This window comes from Phyllopteryx taeniolatus, chromosome 6, assembly GCF_024500385.1.
Source record: "Phyllopteryx taeniolatus isolate TA_2022b chromosome 6, UOR_Ptae_1.2, whole genome shotgun sequence".
NCBI lineage: Eukaryota > Metazoa > Chordata > Actinopteri > Syngnathiformes > Syngnathidae > Phyllopteryx > Phyllopteryx taeniolatus.
This window is the reverse complement of record NC_084507.1, coordinates 1357744-1382701: the sequence shown is the minus strand read 5'-3', so window position 1 is coordinate 1382701 and position 24958 is coordinate 1357744. Positions and strand designations below refer to the sequence as shown.

Below are 24958 nucleotides of genomic sequence, written 5' to 3'. Positions count from 1 at the left end.
TTCTTTTCAAATTGTTTTTCAAAGGGGGGTTGATAACAAAAAATGCTTGCGATATCTCAACGTTATTACAATAGAACAAAATTAACAATTTTGATTTCCTTTCCCGGGCCACATAAAATGATGTGGCGGGCCAGATCTGGCCCCCGGGCCACCAGTTTGATGGCAATGGTGTATGAGATGTTTTACGCATGCGCTGTAACAATCTCGGATTCTCCCACAGTTGATGACGGAAGTAGAGCTGACACGTCACGGACGAGCATACCAAATGAAAGATGGCGAGCACCTATGAGAGTTTTAACTTGTAAGTGCTGGGATCATTCCGCCAAAATCACGTTGCTTTGTTTTCTAGTTCAAGGCAATGTAGAAGTTAGGCATTTGTTTACTGCCTGAACGATAAGTCAGCGAGATATGGCAGGTTGAATCTAACCACGTACCGCCGTGTATTGTTTTGAAGACTTACGTCAGTGTTTACGCGACGAAAACACGCTTGACACTCGACAAAGTGTTATGAATAAATGCCACGTTTTGCTCGCTGTTGATAATAAGATACATTTAAATGTTTTAATGAATGGCACCGTCTGTTTCCAAGTCTGTAGTTGGAGTGCACGTATGTGTTTGTCACTGTAGCTCTCAACAATAGCCACCAATTTTAACCTCATTTTCAGCCAATAAATACGCTTTAGCCTTACACAGTTCCTTTCCTTGCTGTTGTAGTTTGTTTCTGTAAAATCTCTTTCTTTAGCTGGGTTAGAAGATAGCGGTGCTAGCAGTTCTTGTCTTTTTTTGCCCATGACAGGCGCACTACAGCAGATAAATTTTACATCGAGGCTTGTGACGATGACTCTGTGGACGTGTTGGCCATCGATAGGGTGTCAACTGAGATGACGCTGACAGGTAGGCATTCATTATGTGATAAACATTTAAAACTACCCTTTCGTGAGTTAATTGTCAAAAATGTAATGGTGTTTACTTATGAAGGTTTGGATTTTGTGCACACTTAACTGTTGCCGCTATGGTCCACAGTTAAGAGGGACATTCCTACATCTGCTGAGACCAGGCCAATATGTGGACTCATGGGGACGATACGCTTGGTGGCAGGTAGTACGTTAAGCCGTAAACTGTGAAATATATGAATTTAGACAATCCAGATATCGTGAACCTTCCTGGTGGTGTTAGGTATGTACCTGATCATCATCACTAAGAAGAAGAAGGTGGGGGACCTTCTGGGCCATGCTGTATGGAAGGCTCTGGACTTTGATGTTATCTCCTATAAGAAGACAATACTACACTTAACAGATAACCAGGTAGAATGTCCCTCTTTGACTGCAATGATTGTACTTGTGACCCTAGTTTTGGGTTGTGTCCCTTCTGACCGTATTATGTTATCCACCTTATTCCTGGGGGTGCTGATGTGGAAACTGTTATGGGTACAACTTCGCCTGAAATGTAGTAAGTTGTAGTGAACCATTAGTTGATGCAGGTTTCATTTACTGTAGAGATTTATCTGAACATTTATTGTTTTCTTTTTTTATACGATGATTAGCCCCTTTAGCATTTAAAAATCCTTGCGTATCTTGGGAACATGTGCTGTTGGCGATTATACTAACAACCAGACAAAATTAAATCGGTGGCTACAAGAGAAATGTTTTGGACAAGCACCCCAGACTATGGCCATGTTCATACTGCAGGGTATGATGCCCATTTCATATTTTTTGTTAAATCCAATCTTTTTATGTAGTCTTTTGCATTACAAAAACAAAGGCGACTTCTAATGTGAAAGGAATGCGTCCGTGAAGTGTCACGCATGGGCACAAAACACGACGTCACGTGGTGCAGTGTGTTTACAAAAGTAAATGCGGCCCCTCGTGTAGGTCTCAATCCTTTGTGGCAATTGCAAGGATTTTGTGCAACCAGTAAAGTATTTGTCAACTCTAAATCGTCATCTTCTCGCCACTGACTGTTTTCTGCTCTTTCATCTGCCATTTCTTTTTGCGGCTGCTTGTTTCGTCGAACAATTGTGACGTTTTTGTCGCCTTTTTTGACTTATAGGTTGGATGAGCGTGTCCATACTGCAGTCACATCGGATCATACATGCCAATCACTTGCCTTTTGGCGAAATTCGCCGTTTTGAACTCAAAATAGGTCGCTGTCGTCATGGGCTGTTTCGTACTCCTTGAACGCTGGCAGTGAGATCCATTCCACATCCACCATCCATACACAGATGTAATTGTGAATATTAGTCCGCGGCGGGCTAATATGCATCGGCCTGAGGTTCCGCCTGTGCGCTCGGGACCTGCTTTGGGCAAGTCACAGGAGTTGACGAGACCAGAAAAAAAACATCCGCCACTTCTGCTGTTAAGAAGTAACGGTAGTTTTACTCCGTTACAATGATCCATATGTGGCTCGCTACTCTTTATTTATCAATTATTGCTTATTTGTCAACTATTTCATGTGCGAGACTTCGACTTCCGCATCGGGTGCTGTTTGCGCTAATCCAGTTTAAGCACGAGTGACGTTTAAGTCTAGTTCACCAATCAAACGACACAAGAAAGTCACATGACCTCACACAACGTCTTCCCTTGGGCTTCCCAGACATGGGTATTAACACTAGATAAGCCAGCCCGGCTGATTGTCGTGTCTACATGGCGGCTATGTTGGCAAGGTCGTCGTTACCATGAAGGCAACGGTGAGCCATTCATTCAAACACTAACAACAGCTTTCATGTATTATAGTATTTGTCTGGCACTGTCTTCCCAAATGTAGATATTTCAGCTCACTTATAACTTGAGAAAACACCATGCAGTAAATTGCAGATGTTTTTTGGAAGTTTTTCCTCAAACACGCGCACACACACAACATCAGAATTGGCATATTCACATTTTATTTTGTAATTTTTACTTTTTTTTTTTTATTGATGTTCATGCTGTGGTAAAAAAAACCCACACTATTTACTCATTACTTGAGTAATAATTTCACTTTGTACTTTTTACTCTTCAGTAATTTTTGGAGAATCCTTGGCGCTCGATTCCCATGTTCCTCCGCGTAACTGATAGCTTGCAGTTTAAACTGTGCTTCGTAAGCATTTCTCTTCGTAGGTGCCATTTTCGGGGGATCCTTAGCCAATCGATGCACATACCTGAACTATATACCTACTGGGGGCGTGTCTTTAGCGTCCTCTGTCACGCGCACCCTTCCCCCTTTACGTCCGCCTTCCTCAATATAAGCAGCGTGTCAGCAGGAAATGCTCCCAGTCAGTCAAGCGGAGCGCTCATTAACGTCACACAATAACATTTACAGATTTTGGAACTCGGTGCACACATATGGCACGCATTATAAGGTGACCCGCATTAAAAGGCGCCCGTCCATTTTGGAGAAAATTTGAGACTTTTAAGTGCGCCTTATGGTCGTGAAAATACGGTAATTTATGTTAAAATAAAAAAAATTCTCTTGAGTTGGCCCGGGGGATCCCCCCCAGTCCCCCCTACAATGTTTTTTTTTACATTTTTTATTACCTTTTTCATGCCTTTGTTGTTTGCATGTCTGTCGGATACATGTGGCATTTAGAACATACCAAAATACTGTTTTGAAAACACTATTTTCCTTGTAACAAAAAAACAAAACAAAAAAAGTGTCCAGTTTTCCTTCATACACTGCTCTTATGTTGTCTGTATTACACACATTACACCTGTTACAGTACTATATTTTCAGGAGATTGAGATATTCGGATATCGATGATTGAATGACTTTAAGGGTTTGGCTTGGCTCTACCTCTGCTTTAAGGTGAATATGACTGTGTCCCACCTCTTAACAAAACATGACTAATCTCCGTTTCCGGTTCATATTGGAAATCGCGCCCATAATTCACATTAGGGCTCATGGGAGCTAGGAATAAGGTTGTAGCCTTTGATTTCTGTAAAGATATGTTTGAATCATAGACAGGCAATAAAATAAACTGAAACATAATGTATACATTGCTATCGGAGCTGCCAAATGTTACGGAACAACTGTATTTAGTTTTGGCAATCACCAAAGGTTGACTCGTTACGGCCATAACACTGATTGTTCCGGATATTTGGGGGGGGGGGAATCCAGTGTCCGACATTACCGTCACATCTACATTGAACAGCTGCTTGGTGCAAGCTATTTTATTACGCCCCCCGAGTGCTAAGCCGCAGAGGCGAATATTGTCTCTATAAGTCACTGATCATCGCCTTCATGGTAGTGGATAGGCTACACTTCTTAAAATGCTTTTTTCCAAGTGTCATGAAGGGAGGGCGAGGAGTGGATAGACGAAGACGATGTCAAAGACATGCTAGTTGCTAAGCTATCATGTCATTCAGTCGCAAAACATGTAAATCCGTGATTTTGTGATACAGGACACAATTACACAGCCAATTCTGGCTGGAATGACATTTTCGTGGAGAGTAATCAACTTTTAACAACAAAATAACAGGCCAATTAATACATGTTTAGAGATGTACATGGAAAAGGATGACGCGCTGTGGCGACCCCTAACGGGACAAGCCGAAAGGAAAAGAAGAAGAAGAAGAGATGTACAGTGGGTACGGAAAGAATTCAGACCCCTTAAGTTTTTCACTCTTTGTTATATAGCAGCCATTTGCTAAAATCATTTAAGTTCATTTTTTCTCATTAATGTACACACACCACCCTGTATTGACAGAAAAAAATGGTATAGTTGAAATATTTGCAGATTTATTATAAAAGAAAAACTGAAATATCACACAGTCATAAGTATTCAGACCCTTTGCTCAGTATTTAGTAGAAGCACCCTTATGAGCTAACACAGCCATGAGTCCTTTTGGGAATGATGCAACAAGTTTTTCAAACCTGGATTCCTCCTTGCAGATCTTCTCCAGTTCTGTCAGGTTGGATGGTGAGGGTTGGTGGGCAGCCATTTTCAGGTCTCTCCAGAGATGCTCAATTGGGTTTATGTCAGGGCTCTGGCTGGGGCATTCAAGAAGAGTCACAGAGCTGTTCTGAATCCACTTCTTGGTTATTTTAGCTGTGTGCTTAGAGTCATTGTCTTGTTGGAAGGTGAACCTTCGGCCCAGTCTGAGGTCCTGAGCACTCTGGAGAAGGTTTTCGTCCAGGATATCCCTGTACTTGGCCGCATTCATCTTTTCTTCAATTTCAACCCGTCGTCCTGTCCCTGCAGGTGAAAAACACCCCCACAGCACGATGCTGCCACCACCATGCTTCACTGTTGAGACTGCATTGGACAGGTGATGAGCAGTGCCTGGTTTTCTCCACACAGACCGCTTAGAATTAAGGCCAAAAAGTTATATCTTGGTCTCAGACCAGATAATCTTATTTCTCACCATGGAGTCCTTCAGGTGTTTTTTTTTTATTTTTATTTTTATTTTTTAAAGCAAAATCCATGCAGGCTTTCATGTGTCTTGCACAGAGGAGAGGCTTCCGTCGGGCCACTCTGCCTTAAAGCCCCGACTGGTGGAGGGCTGCAGTGATGGTTGACTTTCTAAAACTTTCTCCCATCTCCCGAATGCATCTCTGGAGCTCAGCCACAGTGATCTTCTTTACCTCTCTCACCAAGGCTCTTCTCCCACAATTGCATAGTTTGGCTGGACGGCCAGCTATAGGAAGGGTTCTGGTCATCCCAAATGTCTTCCATTTAAGGATTATGGAGGCCACTGTGCTATTAGGAACCTTAAGTGCAGCAGAATTTTTTTTGTAACCTTGGCCAGATCTGTGCCTTGCCACAATTCTGTCTCTGAGCTCTTCAGGCAGTTCTTTTGACCTCATGATTCTCATTTGCTCTGACATGGACTGTAAGCTGTAAGGTCTTATATAGGCAGGTGTGTGGCTTTCCTAATCAAGTCCAATCAGTATAATCAAACACAGCTGCACTCCAATGAAGGTATAGAAATTATTATATATTATTATTATTATTATTGATATTTCAGTTTTTCTTTTTTAAGCTGCAAACATTTCAACAATTCTGTTTTTTCTGTCAATATGGGTCGCTGTGTGTACATTAATGAGGGAAAAAATTAACTTCAAGGATTTTAGTAAATGGCTGCAATATAACAAAGAGTGAAAAATTGAAGGGTGTCTGAATACTTTCCGTACCCACTGTAAATATAAAATAATACATGTCCAGACAGGACGCCACGTCTGAACCAGAAATTAATTCATACATTTCTGCACACATCACTTCAGAATGTGGGCAAGTTAAAAGTAAATTATTATTATTCATAAATATTTGTAATATAAGATAAGATAACCTTTATTAGTCCTACAATGGGGAAATTTGCGTTCGTTTCAGCAGCAATTGTGGCTATAGGAAATGTAAATGTTATATAAATAGCGTACAAGAAGTACATTGCACAAAATAGAAACCATAACTATTGTCCATACATAAACTATTCAATTCAGTCTATCAGCAATTTTATTTGTTTGTTTGCAAAATAGAGTGCTGAGTTTTAATTTTGACATTTGGGATCTGATTAGTCTGTTTTATTAGACTTGCTTTTTTTTTTTTTATTACCAGGGTTGAAAATAGAAGAGGCAAAATGCGAATTAATCCATAGACACAGATATTTTTCATTATGGAACGTCAAAATCTCATAGAGTGGTACTTTAATTCAGGCTGCAACTCCGTCCGCCATTGCAAGGTTGATGTAATACAAAAATAAAAATGAAAAATATTGAAGCCGTAATTTATTAACAATTATGACTGTCGTAAGGTAATGTTCTTTAGAAAATTTTGAAAATGTGGACATTGAGACAAATTTGGACAAATTGTTCTGGAAGTGAATTTTTATTGGTTAGCAGCTCTGCTATTGCTATATGATTATTCAAAATTAAAACAATATTTTGGTGTGTCCTGTGGTGCTCAGTGTTCATTATTTTCCAGATGTTAGACAACAAGACCTTCTTGTCCATGATCAACAATGTACTACATACAGACAGCTTCTACTTTGCAACAGACTACGACCTGACCCACACTCTGCAACGCCTGGCCAACACCAGTCCCGAATTTCAGGAGATGAGCCTTCTGGAGAGGGTGTGTGGAACAATTCATTTCCTGCACATTGTTTCGTCATTCTATGGATTGATGAGTTTCCATTGAACAGTTTGAATTCCCATAGTTATGAGCAGTCACAATTGAACATATGTGCACATCCAGTGAGCCATTGTATTGAGCTTCGAGTTTTGATTCCTTCCACACTGCAAATCTAAAACCCTGTTTCCACTAACAGACCTCTGTTTGAGAGCAGGAATGGGAAGAACACGAGCAATAGACTGTTTCAAACAAACATTTTCATTAACAGCCTCATACTAAGAAGGAATAACAATGTTTAAAAATAGGGAGAAACTGGAAAAGGTGTGTAGTATAGCTTATTTATTTCACTTTTAATTACAGGCAGATCAGCGTTTTGTCTGGAATGGCCACCTGTTGAGGGAATTCATTGCGCAGCCTGAGGTGAGGCATTTGTTTTGACTTTTTAATTTGTACACTGAAAGTGAAACACATCGTGAAACACAGCAATTTGAATGTTGCCATAAACACCACCTTAGGCCCTTCAATAATACCTGTAATGACACTTACTGCCAGTCTTAACCCCAATTGTAGTGCGAGAGCAAAAAGAATTCAGTGAACAATGTCTTGGCTCGCTTCATGTCTGTTCCATCAGAATAGTACTCCTGACTTTGTGTGACTTATATTTCAGTGTTTATTAAAGTAAAAGACTGTATTGGTGCCATAGGAATGTGAGACTTCCCCCATCTTGCATAGATACAGTCCCCTCCAAAAGTATTGGAACGGCAAGGTCAATTCCTTTGTTTTTGTTGTATACTGAAGACATTTGGGTTTCAGAACAAAAGATGAATATGAAACAAATGTTTTGAACTCTCGCTTTTATTTCATGATATTTACATCTAGATGTGTTAACTCAGGACAGAGTACCTTTTGTTTTAAGTCAACCACTTTTCAAGTGAGCAAACGTATTGGAACTGACATGATTAAATTAACTTAAAGCGAATAACATTTAATATTTGGTGTCATAACCCTTACTTATAATAACTGCATCAAGCCTGTGACCCATTGACTTCACTAGACTGTTGCATTCTACATTTGAAATGCTTTTCCAGGCCTTGACTGCAGCCTCTTTCAGTTATTGTTTGTTTCTGGGAGTCTCCTCTTCAGGAGGTAAAAGCATGGTCTATGTGGTTCAGGTCCGGTGATTGACTTGGCCAGTCTAAGACCTTCCACTTTTCCCTCCCCAGGAAATCATTGTCATTGTCTTGTTGCATGGTGAAGCTTCTCCTGATTAGTTTGGATGCATTTTTCTGTAAATTGTCTGACAGAATGTTTTTTTCTTTCAGAAAGAAAAAAACATTTTTATTTATTCTGCTGCCACCATCATGAGTTACATCATCAATAAAGACTAGTGAGCCTGTTCAAGAAGCAGCCATGCAAGCCCAAACCATGACATTACCTCCATGCTCTACAGATGAGCTTCTGTCTTTTGGATCATAAGCTGATCCTTCCTTTCTCCATACTTTGGCCTTTCCATCACTTTGGTAGAGGTTAATCTTGGTCTCATCAGTCTAGAAAACTTTGTTCCAAAACTTTTGTGGCTCATCTCTGTACTACTTCGCAAAATCCAATCTGGGCTTCCAATTATTTTTGCTGATGAGTGGTTTGCATCTTGTGGTATGGCCTGTATATTTCTTCTCTCGAAGTCTTCGAACAGGGGATTGTGATACCTTCACCCCTGCACTGTTGAGGTTGGCAGTGATGTCACTGACTGTTGTCTTTGGGTGTTTCTTCACAGCTCTCACAATGTTTCTGTCATCAACTGCTGTTGATACCCTTGGCCGACCTGTTCGATGTCTGTTGCTCAGTCCACCAGTAGTTTCTTTCTATTTGAGGAGATTCAAAATCGTTGTATTGGATATGCCCAATATTTGTGCTATCGCTCTGATCGATTTTCCCTCTTCGCTCAGCTTCAAAATGGTCTTCATGTTTGCTTAACAGCAAATCCAGTTTTCACAGGTGAAACCCAAAGCCAAAAACGAGCACTATCTAATGTTTAAGCAATTAATCTAAAACGCAACACCTGAGCAACTAGAAATACCCATGAGTCACATGTTCCAATTCTATTGCTCACTTGAAAAGTGGGTGGGTTCAAACAAAAGGTGCTCTGTCCTGAGTTGTTTAACACATCTAAACATAAATACCATGGAATTCTGAATTCTTTTGCCTCATATTCACCGTTGGTTCTGAAATCCAAATGTCTTCAGTATACAATAAAAACAAAGGAATTGACCTTGCCGTTCCATAGTTTTGGAGGACACTGTACATTTTAACTCTGAATAATTGGGATACCCAGTGCTGAAGCCTGTCTAACTGTATTTCCCCACTGTTGTTTTTCTTCTTACAGTTACACAAGTTTGTGTACCCTGTTGTCCATGGATGTATCCTTTTGTTGTCTTAGAGCAGCAGTTTATTCCTCCCCATAGACACTTTTTGGTGAGTGCTTGGCCTCGTATGAACCAATGTTAATATGATTGTGAGATTTTGAATAACCAACTTGTTTGTGCTCTGTTACACATACAGTATTCTCCCCATCTTCTCCGGGTACATCAGTTTTCTCCCACAATCCCAAAAAGTGTATTTTAGGTTAAAGTTTGATGACTGTGCATTGCCTGCCGGTGTTTTGATTAGGTAGTGATCTGTCCACCTTCTCATCCTAACTCACTTGGCTGCAGGTAGGGGCTTGGTCATCCTTGGCCAGTAGCTCTGACTCCTGACTTTTCAGTTCTACTTTCTTAACACATTTTTATTAGTCATCATCATAAAGTCGAGCTGCATCAATGGGAAATTGTTTGACTGGAGTATTATCTCCAGAAGGAGCTGTTTCAGAGCTGGTGTCCGCTACTATGTCCGAGGTAACAATACTCGTTTACTGACACTGTGCTGTATGCCAATTTCATGTCATTTGGCAGTCGTCTTTTGGTGTATAATGATGATGACCCTAAGAACTGAGCGGTGTGTTTATGAAGCAAAGCAAATTTACTTATGTAGCACATTTCATGCACAAGGTAATTCAATGTGGTTTACATCATTAAAAGCATTTAAAAGTAAATACCGTATTTCCGCGACCATAAGTTGCACCGTATTAAAAGGCGCAGTCTCAGTTACGGGGTCTATTTCTGTATTTAGCACATATGTAAGGCGCACCATATTATTGGGCGCAGGCATGGTAAAACATACGCTAGCTTAAAACATACAGTAGCATGCATGCACGCTAAAACTATGTTTTTAAAAAGGCAGCGGGAGCAAAACTGTCGTCATTGTCGGAGTCAGTCTCGTTGCCGGGGGGCTGCTTTCGCGAAAGCTCGGACAACAGTCAAAGCAGATACCTTAGCCCAAGCACCCACAATCCCTTCACATATGGTGGCGTAACTCGCCCGGCGCTGCCTCCCAGTCTTAGTAAATCTGTTTGTCATCTGTCATCCATCGCTCCCACGCCACTCGCAAATTCACTTTGAATGCCCTGTTTACACCGATGTCCAGCGGTTGGAGTTCCTTCGTCAAGAATCCCGGAATGATGGCAAGCTCCGAGTTCATTTGCTGCACTTGGTTTTTCACAGCGGCTGTGAGATGGGCTCGCATGGAGTCACAGAGATGGTGACGCGTGGAAAAAAAACATCCGGTCTCTTTACGTACACCTCACTCAGCCACTCTCATTTTCACGTCGTCCATCAAGCCCTTTTGATTGGCCTTAACGATGACTTCGGCTGGAAACTTTTCTTTAGGCAGCGTCTTCCTCTTAAAAATCACCATAGGTGGCAGTTTCTGTCCATTACCATGGCAACCAAGCACAACAGTAAAAGCCGACTTCTCGTGCCCCTTTGTGCGTATCGCTACCGTGGTGGTCCCCTTCTTCTCTACAGCGTGGTTCACCGGGATGTCGAAAGTGAGCGGCACCTCGTCCATGTTGGTGATATGGTTGGGTTGGATGTATTTGTCGGCAGTCTTTTTACTGCAGTAGGAGCGGAAGATGGCCAGCTTTTCCTTGTAATCCGCCGGACGTTGCTGCGCCATGGTAGTCCTTGCCCGGATGGATAGATGGCGCCGTTTCATAAAACAAAAGCACCAAGACAGACCACCTTGAAAATGTTCGATTTTCATTTCTTCTGCAATTGTTATTGCCCTCAGCCGAATGGTGACTGTAGAGACGCTTCTCCCGGCTATTATTTGCTCATGAATCCATTGCTCGAGTTGGTCTTCCAAGTCAGTCAAGCAGAGCGCTCATCACACAACATTTATAGATTTCGGAACTCAGTGCACACTTAAGGCGCACCGCATTATAAGGCGCCCCGACCATTTTGGAGAACATTTGAGACTTTTAAGTGCGCCTTATTTTCGTAAAAACACAGTAATAAAAAGCAGCTTAAAAACTTTTAAAAATGAAGAGAAAATTAAAAAACGCACAATGCAAGAAAAATCATTTAAAAATGAAAACGCTCCAAAAAGCATTAGAAACAAAGAAGAGTTTTTAACCTGGACTTAAAAACAAACACGTGGGCCTGACTTCACTTCCATTGGCAACTTATTCAATTTGTGTGCAGCACATCAGCTAAAAGCCTGACGTTGGCCACTTATTTGTACAATAACCACTGCTCTTCCTTCCTTTTACTTCTGTGATGTCCAAACATCATGTTAACTCAAGTTATTTTCCCAACCTACATCTATGGTTGGGAAACGGTGAAATGCAGCCACATCCAGTGGACATGAGGTCCACATGAAGTGGTGTTCCTTGGTGCCACAGACAACCATGTTTGTAACGTCTGTTTTTTGTTGCTAGGAATTGATTCAGAGGGCCATGCTGCGAATTATGTGGAGACCGAGCAGATAGTGCAGTACAACAGTTCTAAGGCTTCCTTTGTTCAGGTAAGCTAAAGCATAATTCCCGTTGGAGAGATTTTCAGATGTGTCATGACTTGCAGTATTTGATAAATGTCTCCTGCTCGCTAAAAGAACAATTAACATCGAGGATGTGATAAAGCCATCACATTTTTTTTTTGTTTTGCTTCATGTACACAGCGGTATGGAAGGTGGGATAAATGTAAATGTATGCATGGTTTGTTTTATCTCCTTCACAGACAAGAGGCTCAATACCCTTCTACTGGTCCCAAAGGCCCAACCTCAAGTACAAGCCAAGACCACAGATCAGCAAAACAGTGAACCACGTAAAATACCCTTTTGCATTACTGTACTCATTAAAGACCTATCTGCCAGTTAACTCATATGGTGTACCTATTCCCACTCTTTATTGCCACAGTTGGATGGATTCCAGAGACACTTTGACTCACAGATAATTCTTTATGGGAAGCAAGTCATTTTGAATCTGGTAAGATGGGTAAAATGAAATAATCACGTTGGTGGTAACCTTAATGACATTTCATGTCTTCATTAAATTTTCATTGTAAGCACTTCCTAACTCAAAATATACTTAAATTAACTTAAATTAGAGTAGTACAAACAACAAAACTTGAACTTTGATATAAAGTTGTGGTCAAAGAAGAAACTAATTTGACGCTCTCTATAAGGATACATATTTTTTCCCTCTTCTCGCAGATCAACCAGAAAGGCTCAGAAAATCCACTAGAGCAGACTTTTGAAAAGATGGTGGTCGGCTTAGGAAACGGCACCATCAAGTAAGAGTCACCCATTATGCACATTATTCTTCACTTCTGGCTCAATTAATCCTTTATGTCGATAATGCTTGCTTCTCTTCAGGTACATAGCGTTTGACTTCCACAAGGAGTGCAGTCGGATGCGGTGGCATCGTCTGCACATCTTGTTGGACATCGTTGCTGAAATCCAGGAGGAATTTGGGTCAGTTTGCTTCTGCTTTTACTTTAGGGAGCCAGCTATATAACAACCTCACACAGGATTTGTGGTAGATCTGATGCAGTATGGTGCTCAATCCAATCTACATTTTGTTTGTAATTTAAAAAATGTGGTTGGAAAAAACAAAATATGTACCTGAACTGCACAGTGGTACCCTGACTGACAAGTTTAGTTTGTTCCTTGGGCAAGCTCGTAACTCAATTCAGTCGTATATCAAATCCATTTGTCACATTGAAATGAATTGAAATGTCATTAATCCCGGTGGCACGGTGGACGACTGGTTATAGCGTCTGCCTCACAGTTCTGAGGTCCGGGGTTCAATCCCCGGCCCCGCCTGTGTGGAGTTTGCATGTTCTCTCCGTGCCTGCGTGGGTTTTCTCCGGGCACTCCGGTTTCCTCCCACATCCCAAAAACATGCATGGTAGGTTAATTGACAACTCTAAATTGCCCGTAGGTGTGAATGTGAATACAAATGGTTGTTTGTTTGTATGTGCCCTGCGATTGGCTGGCGACCAGTTCAGGGTGTACCCCGCCTCCTGCCCGATGATAGCTGGGATAGGCTCCAGCACACCTGCGACCCTGAGGAGAAGCGGCTCAGAAAATGGATGGATGGATGGATGGATGTCATTAATCCCCCCAAAAGCATAATTTTTGTTACGATTGTAATAAAAAAAAATAGCACTGTATTGTGAAATATAAATATAATGGCCATGGCTCAGGTGGTCGAGTGGTCGTCGCCCAACCCGAAGGTGGTTGTATCGATCCTGAGCCCCTGTAACCATGTTGAAGTTTCTTTGAGCAAGCTACTGAACCCCCATTTGCAACTGATGTTGCATCCTTTGTAGGTGAATGAGGACAGTTTTAAAGCGTTTTGAGTACCTTGAAGGTATAAAAGCAGCATATACAGTTGTGCTCATAAGTTTACATACCCTGGCAGAATTGATGATTTATTGGCAGTTTTTTCAAAGAATATGAATGATAACACAAAAACTTTTCTTTCACTCATGGTCAGTACTTTGAAGCCATTTATTATCAAACAACTGTGTTGACTCTTTTTAAATCATAATGACAGCAAAAACTACACAAATGACCCTGATCAAAAGTTTACAAACCCTTGAGATTTTGGCCTGATAACATGCACAAAAGTTGACACAAATGGGTTTGAATGGCTACTAAAGGTAACCATCCACACCTGTGATCTTTATGCTTATAATCAGTGTGTGTATAAAGGTTCAGTGAGTTTCTGAGCTCCTGACAGACCCTTGCACTGACATCTCTGGATTCTGAGTCATGGGGAAAGCAAAAGAATTGTCAAAAGATCTGCGGGAAAAGGTAATTGAACTGTATAAAACAGGAAAACTGTAATTACGAAGCAGAAAACGAGAGATTCTGTTGAAACCAAACCATGAAGGTCGACCAACAAAAATCTATGCCACAACGGCCAGGAAAATTGTTCGAGATGCACAGAAAAACCCACAGATGACTTCAGCTGAAATACAGGACTCTCTGGAAAAAAAGTGGTGTGGATGTTTCAAGATGCACAATAAGGAGGCACTTGAAGAAAAATGGGCTGCATGATCGAGTCGTCAGAAGAAAGCCATTACTACGCCAATGCTACAAAAAAAAAAAAATCATGCTAACAATAGGCCAAACAGCACAGAGACAAGCCTCAAAACATCTGGAACAAAATCATTTGGAGTGATGAGGCCAAAATAGAACTTTTTGTCCACAACCATAAACGTTACATTTGGAGAGGAGTTAACAAGGCCTATGTTGAAAGGTACACCATTCCTACTGTGAAACATGGAGGTGGATCGCTGATGATTTGGGGATCTGTGTGCTAGAAAGGCACGGGAAACTTGGTCAAAATTGATGGCAAGATGAATGTGGCATGTTATCAAAAAGTACTAGAGGAAAATTTGCAGTCTTCAGCACGGAAGCTGCGCATGGGACGTACTTGGATATTCCAACATTATAATGATCCAAAACACAAAGCCAAGTCAACCGGTCATTGGCTACAGCAGAATAAAGTGAAGATTCTGGAGTGGCCATCTTGGTCTCCTGACCTCAATATCATTGAGCCACTCTGGGGAGAGCTTAAGCGTGCAGTTCATACAAGACAGTCCAAGAAATTACAAGAACTGGAGGCCTTTTGCCAAGAAGAATTGGCAGCTTTACCATCAGAGAAAATAAAGAGCCTCATCCACAACTACCACAAAAGATTCCAAGGTGTCATTGATGTTAAAGGAGGCACTACACGGTGTTAAAAACTGGGGGAAGGAAACTTTTGAGCAGGGTCATTTGTGTAGTTTCTGTTGTCAATATGATTTAAAACATAAACACAGTTGTTTGATACTAAATGGCTTCACCCAAGCACTAACCATGATTGAAATAAACGTTTTTATGTTATCATTCATGTTCTCTGTAAATTGGCCAAGAAATAATACATTCTGCCAGGGTATGTAAACTTAGGAGCACAACCGTAGGTGAAAACCCGTTTACAAAACAGGGTAAGAGTGCTTTCAGTACAAAGATGAACAAAGACAGGTCTGGGACCGCTGTCAATCATGACCTCTTGCCCATGATGCCAAATTCAGTCTGAAGGTGAAAAAATGATTTGTAAGAGAAAAATGATACGAAGCTGAAAAAAATATAACAATATTGTTTGTCATAGCGAACAAATAACTTATTTGTTGGTAGAATGAAAATGAAAACCTAATGCTTAACGGACAAACACATTTTAACATTGGATGAATATCCCTCATGAATAACATTGTGGTTTTGGGCACAGGTACTTCGTGGTGGATTCAGATGGGAAGGTATTGTTAAACCAGGAGGGAGCTTTTCGAAGCAACTGCATGGATTGCCTGGACCGTACCAATGTCATCCAGAGCCTGCTTGCCAGACGCTCACTGCAGTCACAGCTGCGGGTAGGACTGTCATGCTGCGAGCAGTGAACAGTTATAAAAAACAACTCAACTAGTCATTTTCATTTTAGCAGTGTATGCAAATGACACATGATAGATGAGTTAATCTAAAGTAATCTGCGTTCATGTTTCTTGTCTCATCCATGCAGGCATCTTGTTTGAGTTGCATACCGTGTCCTTTGACACACATAAATGATGAGGGACGCAAAAAGCATTGTGAATGTGCGTCCACTGACGCACAATATTGCTTGCGTACGTATGTGTGCAAGGCTTGAATTAAGCGGTCCCGCATCACAATTTCCGGGTCAAAATTAGCATTTTGCGCATCAAAAAAACGCATTGAAAAGCAAAACTGCAAATCAGGTTTACCGCGGAGATGGTCGCGATGACGGAAGGCGGCAGTGACGTATATGACACAACGCGCTTACATCACTGATGGGTGGACGTGGAAGGAAAGCGTTTCGATTGAGAAGCGCGAAGACAGCGGTTGCAAAATGCGACGCCGAATTGAGAAGAGAGAGAGAGAAAAAACAGGAGGGTTTTGGTGAGGGAAGATGAAGGAAATATTTTTCTCTCTCGAGGTTTCTTCATTTTAGTTTGAACAAATTGAACACTTCCAAAACTTGTAGTAGTACAAATAATATTTGTCATATTCCTAGGCAGCTGGTTTTAGCATGCAAATGCACAGCCATGAACCTAATGTATTAATACAGTATGTCACAGAATGTTAAAATGCTACTTGTTTAAGTGAAGATGCTGTTAATTCTTTAAAAAAATATTTAATGCGCAATGTGAATTCAAAAATAAAAACTGTTGGTTATATAAAAAAGGAAACCAACTAGTATGTTATTAAGTGAAATGTCTTATTTTCTCTTCTGTATTCAGAATTGCTCTTTAACTAAGCAAAAATATAGTTTACCCAAATAATCGATTGTTTGATAGAATTTCAGTAGGATACTCTAGTACTAAAATAGTTAGCTGCAGCCCTACATTCAACTCCACCATTATATTGTCATAATTGTATTGTCTCATAAAAGCCTTGCTTCGGGTCCCTGTGCGATTAAGCTGCAAAAAAGTGCTCCTCAAAATTAGACAGTTGCTCCTCAAATGAAGAAATGATTAGCAAAACTGCTCCTCAAAGAAAAAAAAAATTTTGAGCCTTGTGTGTGTGTTGCTGAAGTGCTTCAGCGAATCATTAGCCACTAAAATTATGTGTCCTGTATTGGTGCTAGCCAGTCAGAAGAACTGTAGAGCGGGTTATTGTTCAATAAATACAATGGACAGAAGACTGTGCTATCACCCAGCGCGCCGCTCACGACGCAGCGCGCCGGTCACGATGTAGCGCCGCCGCTGGCCGAACAGCTTTGGCTCCGTAGATGCCAATAACTGGGACATTTTAGGGAAAGTTAACTATTTATTATGTTCGCTAGCCCATGAGCTAAATAGCTAGTGTGCTACGGAGCTAAACATCTCACTCTGGCAGAACTCGTGGTCTGACCAGACCCAGAAACCCTCCCAAACGGACCCACACCATAGGCAAAAAAGATGATTCAAGACATATGGGGTGCTTCTATTTTAAGCAGCTCAACATATTTCAGGCTTTATGGTAGTGAGGAACTGTACCGACTAATCACATGCGAGTTCCGCCACCCTTTCACCCAATCAAATTGGTATCGCAGATGGTAATTACTGAAATCACTGACTGTGCACAGAACAAACAGAGACAAGGAGAGAAAGAGAGTGCGTGTAAGTTGAGTTAAAGATGGAGAAAGATCAGAAAATGACCGACAAAGGAAGAGAAAATGTGGTACAAATGATACTTAAAATGGAACTGGCGGAGTCATTTATGTTTGCACTTCTCAGTGGGAAGTTCCCACTGGGAGTTCTTATTAAAAGTGCATATAATATGTGAAACGCCACTATGAACAAAACAAAGGTTTTGAACAAACATAACCTCCAAAATGGTTCCGTTAAAATAAAACATGTCAAATTTTTTGAGACTTCACTTTTGTGTCAAGATGCCAAACAGAAAAGGGGAAACCTAAACTTAATTTTTCTTAAGTTCAGCACTTTATTTGAACATGTAAAACGTTCTCTTTTTATTCACTTGCTCTTATTGTGAAATGCATCCCAACTTTTATTTAGTAAATCAGAGAACATTACACGGTTGTGCTCATATGTTTGATTACCAGGACAGAATTTGTAAGATGTGTACAAGTATTTAACATGCTCTAATATCATTATAGCAATGGCAGAAAAAAACATCAATGATACTATCGTTTATCTTGAAAGTTTTTGGGAAAATATATTCTAAAAAAACTTGCTATCATGGCAGGCCTAAACACATAATATATTGAAAGAGAGCAAGAGCAATGGATAACCAAAATATTGTACAAACAGTATAAAAGCGTAACAACTGCATTAAAAATCTGCAATATAGCGGAACCGCCATGTCGCGGAGGATTACTGTATCTGTATTCCGTGATGATTAAATTGCAGGGACTCATTGTTCCAGGGCTGGGACTCATTGTCTCCATGACATGTGCATCCCGGGACTCACATAGTCTCGAGTGTAAAATGGTCAATCTGCCTGAACTATATTCATGGTTTTCCTTTAATATCTGCATACCCACAAGGGTTAACAGTTATTCTCCAAAAGATGGCAGCATAGCTGTGTCAGTGAAACAGTGTAAAAATTGGCAAATGATTTGTTCTAAGATGAACAGCCTTGAACAAGCATGTCCTATGTGTCACCACAGAAAATGGGGGTCCTCCACATGAACCAGCAGATTGAGGATCAAGCAGATTTTGAAAAGATGTACAAAAATGGTGAGCCGTCTATCACACAATGCTTTAGTTGTTGTTCACTGTGTACTATTGCACAGGCGTTCACTCTCTTCAAGTCATGGTTAATATAGTATGATCTTGGTTTTGACCTCCTCTCCCTGCTGGTTTACTTGCAGCTTGGGCTGACAATGCTGATGCATGTGCCAAACAATATGCAGGCACTGGAGCATTGAAGACCGACTTCACCAGGTCAGTTATTAAAAACAGTTATCATCCATATATTGGTCAACTTCACTGCAGAAGTTGACCTACTGAACAGTGGCCACCACTGTTAAATGAAGAGATGCATAATGACTTTAGAGTGACACAAATGGAAAATTTGTCCACTATCAACATTGACGTGTTTATTCCTTGTTGAACCCAAATATTTAGATTTTTCTTTTCAGTTGTGCATGTTGAAGGGTAAATTATGCCACAAGATGAAATGCCTTATATCATCACCAAAATGCTTCTTATAAATCCTCTGGAGAGATGGATGTGTGCTTATTTTTTAGGACGGGGAAGAGAACTCAGTGGGGGCTGCTGATGGATGGCTGGAACTCCATGATCCGATATTACAAAAACAACTTCTCGGATGGATTTAGACAGGTACAGTTTGTCCGGATTATTTAGACAACCTCAACCTTTTGCATTAATATTTGTTTTACATTGAGGTTACGGTATAACAATGACTGTGTGTCGGTAGGGCCAGCTCAGCCATATTAAATTTATAAATGACAAACCAGCTCCACTCAGATTGACTTTTGTGTCAATGTGGTGACCAAAGTACAGGAGTCTTCCTTATGAACTTGTGATTTACAGACTTCATAAAACTCTAAAACAAAATTAGAACTTTGAAGCCAATAGAATATCCATTGCTATTGCAGTCATCCATCCATCCATCCATTTTCTGAGCCGCTTCTCCTCACTAGGGTCGCGGGCGTGCTGGACCCTATCCCAGCTATCATCGGGCAGAAGGCGGGGTACACCCTGAACTGGTTGCCAGCTAATCGCAGGGCACATATAAACAAACAACCATTCGCACTCACATTCATACCTACGGGTAATTTAGAGTAGTCAATTAACCTACCATGCATGTTTTTGGGATGTGGGAGGAAACCGGAGTGCCCGGAGAAAACCCACGCAGGCACGGGGAGAACATGCAAACTCCACACAGGCGGGGCTGTCTGATGAAAGAATCATATGGCTATTCAGTTCAACTTGATTGAAAACCTGCAATTTTAGCCTAGCTCTGAAGTACATAATAGATTAGTTGTCTGCGTTATTGTAATAGCTTTTCTGAAGCAGGGGGATGTCGCCACCGGTAGAACCTATATAGCGGCTGAAATAAGTATTTAACACGTCACCATTTTTCTCATTAAATATGCTTCCAAAGGGGCCATTGACTTGAAAATTTCACCAGATGTTGGGAACAACCCAAGTAATCCATACATACAAAGAATGTAGAACAAATAAGCTCAGTAATTAATTGTGTGTAAAGATGTGAAATGACACAGGGAAAAAGTATTGAACATATGAAGAAAAGGAGGTGCAAAATGCATGGAAAGCCAAGACAACACCTAAACTCTCATCAATAATCAAACAGCAATCCAACCCTTTGTCAGTGCAAATGAATATCAGATGGTTCAGTCCTAATTAATGGCCTCATTGCCAAGGGTAAGAGCAGCGTCTCAAAACCATTGCAAACTTATTGTTGCAAAACATACAGTTTGAACAGTCAATATCTTGTCTTTGTAGTGTATTCAATTAAATATAGGTCGAACATGATTTGCAAATCATTGTATTCCGTTTGTATTTGTTTAACAACGTCCCAACGTCATTGGAATTGGGGTTGTTATTTCTTTGTACTGTATGTATGGATTACTTGGTTGTTTCCAACATCTGGTTAAATTTTCATGTCAATAGCACCTTTGGAAATGTATTTGATGAGAAAAATGGTACCGTGTTAAGTACTTATTTCAGCCGCTGTATATCAAAACGTATCTCGTGCTCACCTTCCCTTGCATACCTAGAAACTCACTTGAATTACTTTTTTTGTGGTTCTTTACACTGCAGGTCCAAGTGCCCAATTATGATTTAATGCCGATATGTATTTGTGTATTTTCCTAAAAAGTCAATGCAATTCACAGGGAACAAAAATATTTAATCAACAATATTAGCTTCACACACACACACGCACACATACACACATTCAAAACTGCAGGTCTGAATGTTTTTTTTTTGTTTTTGTTTTTTAAACTCAGGATTCTATAGACCTGTTCCTTGGTAACTTTGCTCTGGATGAAGCTGATTTGGCTACACCATTGCGTGAACCCAAAGATTGGAAGTTTATGACAGTAAGACTTGGATAACTTACAGTGTAGTCTTATTTTTCCTTTCTTTATTTTAACACAGCTTGTTTCTTCTTTCTTTCTCAGTTGCCTATCATCATGGTGGTAGCGTTCTCCATGTGTATCATCTGCTTGCTAATGGCTGGTAAGACAATCATCATTAACCTGTAAAAAAAAAAATTGAATATACTTATACTAAAGTATGTTTCTTAACCTATAGCGGCCAGGAGGCCTGTATTTCACTAACGGGTTCTCCATCTATTTTTTGCTTAAGAAAATGAAACTGGCAGTCTTTTCCACTAATATCAATCCGTTTTGGAGCGATCGGTAAATAACGAATTGCCCTTGGAGCCCTTGAACAAAACAAGCATGCGCAAATGTACCTAACCTCACTATTTTCACTCGTTACTGTCTAAAAACACCCAGACTTTCAATATAGGCGACAATTAGACTGCAAAACACGGACTAGTTTAATAGGGAAATGTGGTTGTCTTCCGTCGCTGACATCAGCAGGTTTCAATTTAAATGTGGGTGGGCCAAAATCTGGCTGAAAATCAAACATGTCATCAGAAAACAATCTACTGAGTCTATTTTGGGGGTACATTTTCTCTACAGACATTGTTTTTAAGTTCAGAACAATGGAATACTGTAAGTGCCAATATTCATAGCATTAGAGAGGTCCTTACTACTCCTGGTGTTCCTCTGTAGGTGACACATGGACGGAGACTCTTGCTTACGTCCTGTTCTGGGGAATGGCCAGCGTGGTCACTTGCGGCCTCATCTTCTTCAATGGGCGGGACTTTGTTGATGCTCCAAAGCTGGTCCAGAAAGAAAAGCTGGACTGAATGTGTGCGTGTGGAAAGCAGCTCCGTCCTGGCGAGCTCACCACCTCCTCCTCTGCCACGTTATCGCTTTACCCCCAGCAGCATCATCATCAGGCCTGGAGCCTTTACTAGTACAGAGGGTAAGAGTCGAGGATGGTGGGGAGTCAGCAGGGCCACCCCGTGTACGACCAGGCGCCTAAGACCGAGACTGTGCGTGCGCGGACCTGCTGCTATCCACACAGCTGCAACACAGGGACAGGACAGGCTGACACAGGCTGTCATGTACACTGAACTTCTGGAGTTGGTGCTTATCCAAAGTCACTGTACCTGTTTTTAGAGGACAGCTCTGGGACCTTCATCGAATTTCCCGTTTGTCCCGACATCTCTTAATTGGGATCAAACTCAGAAAAGCTGTAACTGAAGTTACGTTACAGTATGTCAGGTTTGTTTTTTTAATAAACCATCATGCCAGCCAACATTATGACCAGTTGCACAATATTATGATATCAGGTAAAAGAGCTGAATCAAATATTTTGCCTTGACTAAAGATTTTAGTTTCGCTCAACACTTCGATTATTGTTGTACTTTGTGGTGGGGTCAAGCTGTACTGCGGCATAGTGAGGGCAGTTCATAATAATAATGGCAACTAAAAACATAGACACAACTCTGATTATGCAGTTGTACACACCATTGTTAAATGACTACTTCTGAAATTGTCAATCAAAGCCAAGCATTATTGATAATTGTATTGTGCAAGTATTTGGTGTATGTCCCTGCTTCAACACTGCCTGTATCAAAGGGTGGCTTTCAGTACTAGATACTCATTGCCAATTCTCAGAAATGCTGCCTTAAATAATTATTATGTGCAGTAGTTCAATAGTGCATCAGCATATCTTATCGGTCTTTCAACCAGTCGTTTGTATAAATAGGTTTATACCTTTGAAGAGTTTACTATGTGTGATCAGTCAATGGTCATTCTACCGTATAAAGTGTACAGTGGGGCAAAAAAGTATTTTGCCAGCCACCATTTATGCAAGTTCTCCCACTTAAAAAGATGAGCAAGGCCTGTAATATTCGTCAGAGGTATACCTCACCTATGAGAGATACAATGTGGGAAAATAAATCCAGAAAATCACTGTCTGATTTTTATTGTTAGCAAATTATGGTGGAAAATAAGTGTTTGGTCACCGACAAACAACCAAGATTTCTGGCTCTCACGGACATTTAACTGTCCTCCACTCGTTACCTGTATTAATGGCACCTGTTTGAACTTCTTATCAGTATAAAAGACACCTGTACACAACCTTAGTCACACACCAAACTCCACTATGGCCAAGACCAAAGATCTGTCAAATGACACCAGAAACAAAATTGTAGACCTGCACCAGGCTGGGAAGACTCTGCAATAGGTAAGCAGCTTGGTGTGAAGAAATCAACTGTGGGAGAAATTATTGGAAAACGGAGGACATACAAGACTACTGATAAATGATCACAAGAGCGGCAAGCAAAAATCACAGAACAACACGGGGGGACCTAGTGAATGACCTGCAGAGAGCTCGGACCAAAGTAACAAAGGCTACCATCAGTAACACACTACGCTGCCAGGGACTCAAATCCTGCAGTGCCAGGCGTGTCGCCCTGCTTAAGACAGTACATGTCCAGGCCCGTCTGACGTTTGCTAGAGAGCATTTGGATGATCCAGAAGAGGATTGGGAGAATGTCATATGGTCAGATGAAACCAAAATAGAACCTTTTAGTAAAAACTCAACTTGTCGTGTTTGGAGGAGAAAGAATGCTGACTTCCATCAAGAACACCATACCTACTGTGAAGCATGGAGGTGGAAACATCATGCTTTGGGGCTGTTTTTCTGCAAAGGGACCAGGACGACTGATTAGTGTAAAGGAAAGAAAGAATTGTGCCATGTATCATTAGATTTTGAGTGAAAACCTCCTTCCATCAGGAAGGGCATTGACGATGAAACGTGGCTGGGTCTTTCAGCATGACAATGATCCCAAATACACCGCCCGGGCAACGAAGGAATGGCTTCGTAAGAAGCATTTCAAGGTCCTGGAGTGGCCTAGCCAGTCTCCAGATCTCAAACCCATATAAAATCTTTGGAGGGAGTTGAAAGTCTCTGTTGCCCAGCGACAGCCCCAAAACATCACTGCTGTAGAGGAGATCTGCATGGAGGAATGGGCCAAAATACCAGCAACAGTGTGAGAAAACATTTGACCTCTGCCATTGCCAACAAAGGGTATATAATAAAGTATTGAGATGAACTTTTGTTATTGACCAAATACTTATTTTCCACCATAGTTTGCTAATTCTTTAAAAATCAGACAGTGATCGTCTGGACTTTTTTTTTTTCCTTCTTCTCATTTTGTCTCTCATAGGTGAGGTATAATTATGATGAAAATTACAGGCCTCGCTCATCTTTTTAAGTGGGAGAACTTGCACAATTGGTGGCTGACTAAATACTTTTTTTGCCCCACGGTATCAGTCAGAGGTTGAATCTACTCTGAACATTTGTCTCTCCTGTCCTATTCGTAGCCTCTCCTGTGATTCATATTCCTGTTGAAGTGCATCTTCATGAATGTACATTTATGGGTCAAATACAACAGCACATTTGTCCGTGTTGTGATAAGTTTTAACAGTAAAAAAATGACACGTCACAATACTGTACCATCCATAACACCGCCAATAATTGCAGCAGTAAGTAAAATCACTGCAACTTCTTTCCTGAACATGGCTTTATCAGTTGGTTACTAATGGGTTTCTTTTCATGAAGGGTCAGGATGGCCACCAGTCAATCGCAGGGCACATCCAGGTGCTGGTCATATAATTAGAATATCATGTAAAAGTATTTCACATTTTTAAAATTTATTTCAGTAATTCCATTCAAAAAGTGAAATGTGTATAATGTATACATTCATTTCACACAGACTGACATATTTCAAGTTTTTATTTCTTTTAATGTTGATGATTATAACTGACAACTGATGAAACCCCCGAATTGAGTATCTCAGAAAATTTTAATATTGTGGAGAGGTGCAATATTGAAGAGGTGCCACACTCTAATCAGATACTTAACTCAAAACACATGCAAAGGCTTTTAAATGGTC

General features: G+C 40.8%; 1 protein-coding gene across 2 annotated transcripts; it reads left to right on the top strand.

Annotated features, from left to right (window-relative positions):
* The first annotated feature begins 211 nt into the window (after nt 1-211).
* LOC133479559 (phosphatidylinositol-3-phosphatase SAC1-B) lies at nt 212-24571 on the top strand. 2 transcript variants are annotated; one of them, XM_061776709.1, is made up of 20 exons: nt 212-301; nt 797-894; nt 1024-1098; nt 1177-1304; nt 6896-7045; nt 7406-7465; nt 9429-9462; nt 9835-9936; nt 11859-11944; nt 12157-12243; nt 12336-12404; nt 12632-12711; nt 12794-12892; nt 15699-15837; nt 18594-18663; nt 18798-18870; nt 19176-19269; nt 20925-21017; nt 21099-21156; nt 21720-24571. In XM_061776709.1, exons 1-20 carry the CDS (start codon nt 273-275, stop codon nt 21854-21856), a joined length of 1761 nt encoding a protein of 586 aa, XP_061632693.1. In that variant the 5' UTR covers nt 212-272; the 3' UTR covers nt 21857-24571. The 2 variants fall into 2 exon arrangements, with proteins under 2 accessions (XP_061632693.1, XP_061632692.1); XM_061776708.1 differs by having other exon boundaries at nt 1024-1101.
* The last annotated feature ends 387 nt before the right edge of the window (nt 24572-24958 follow it).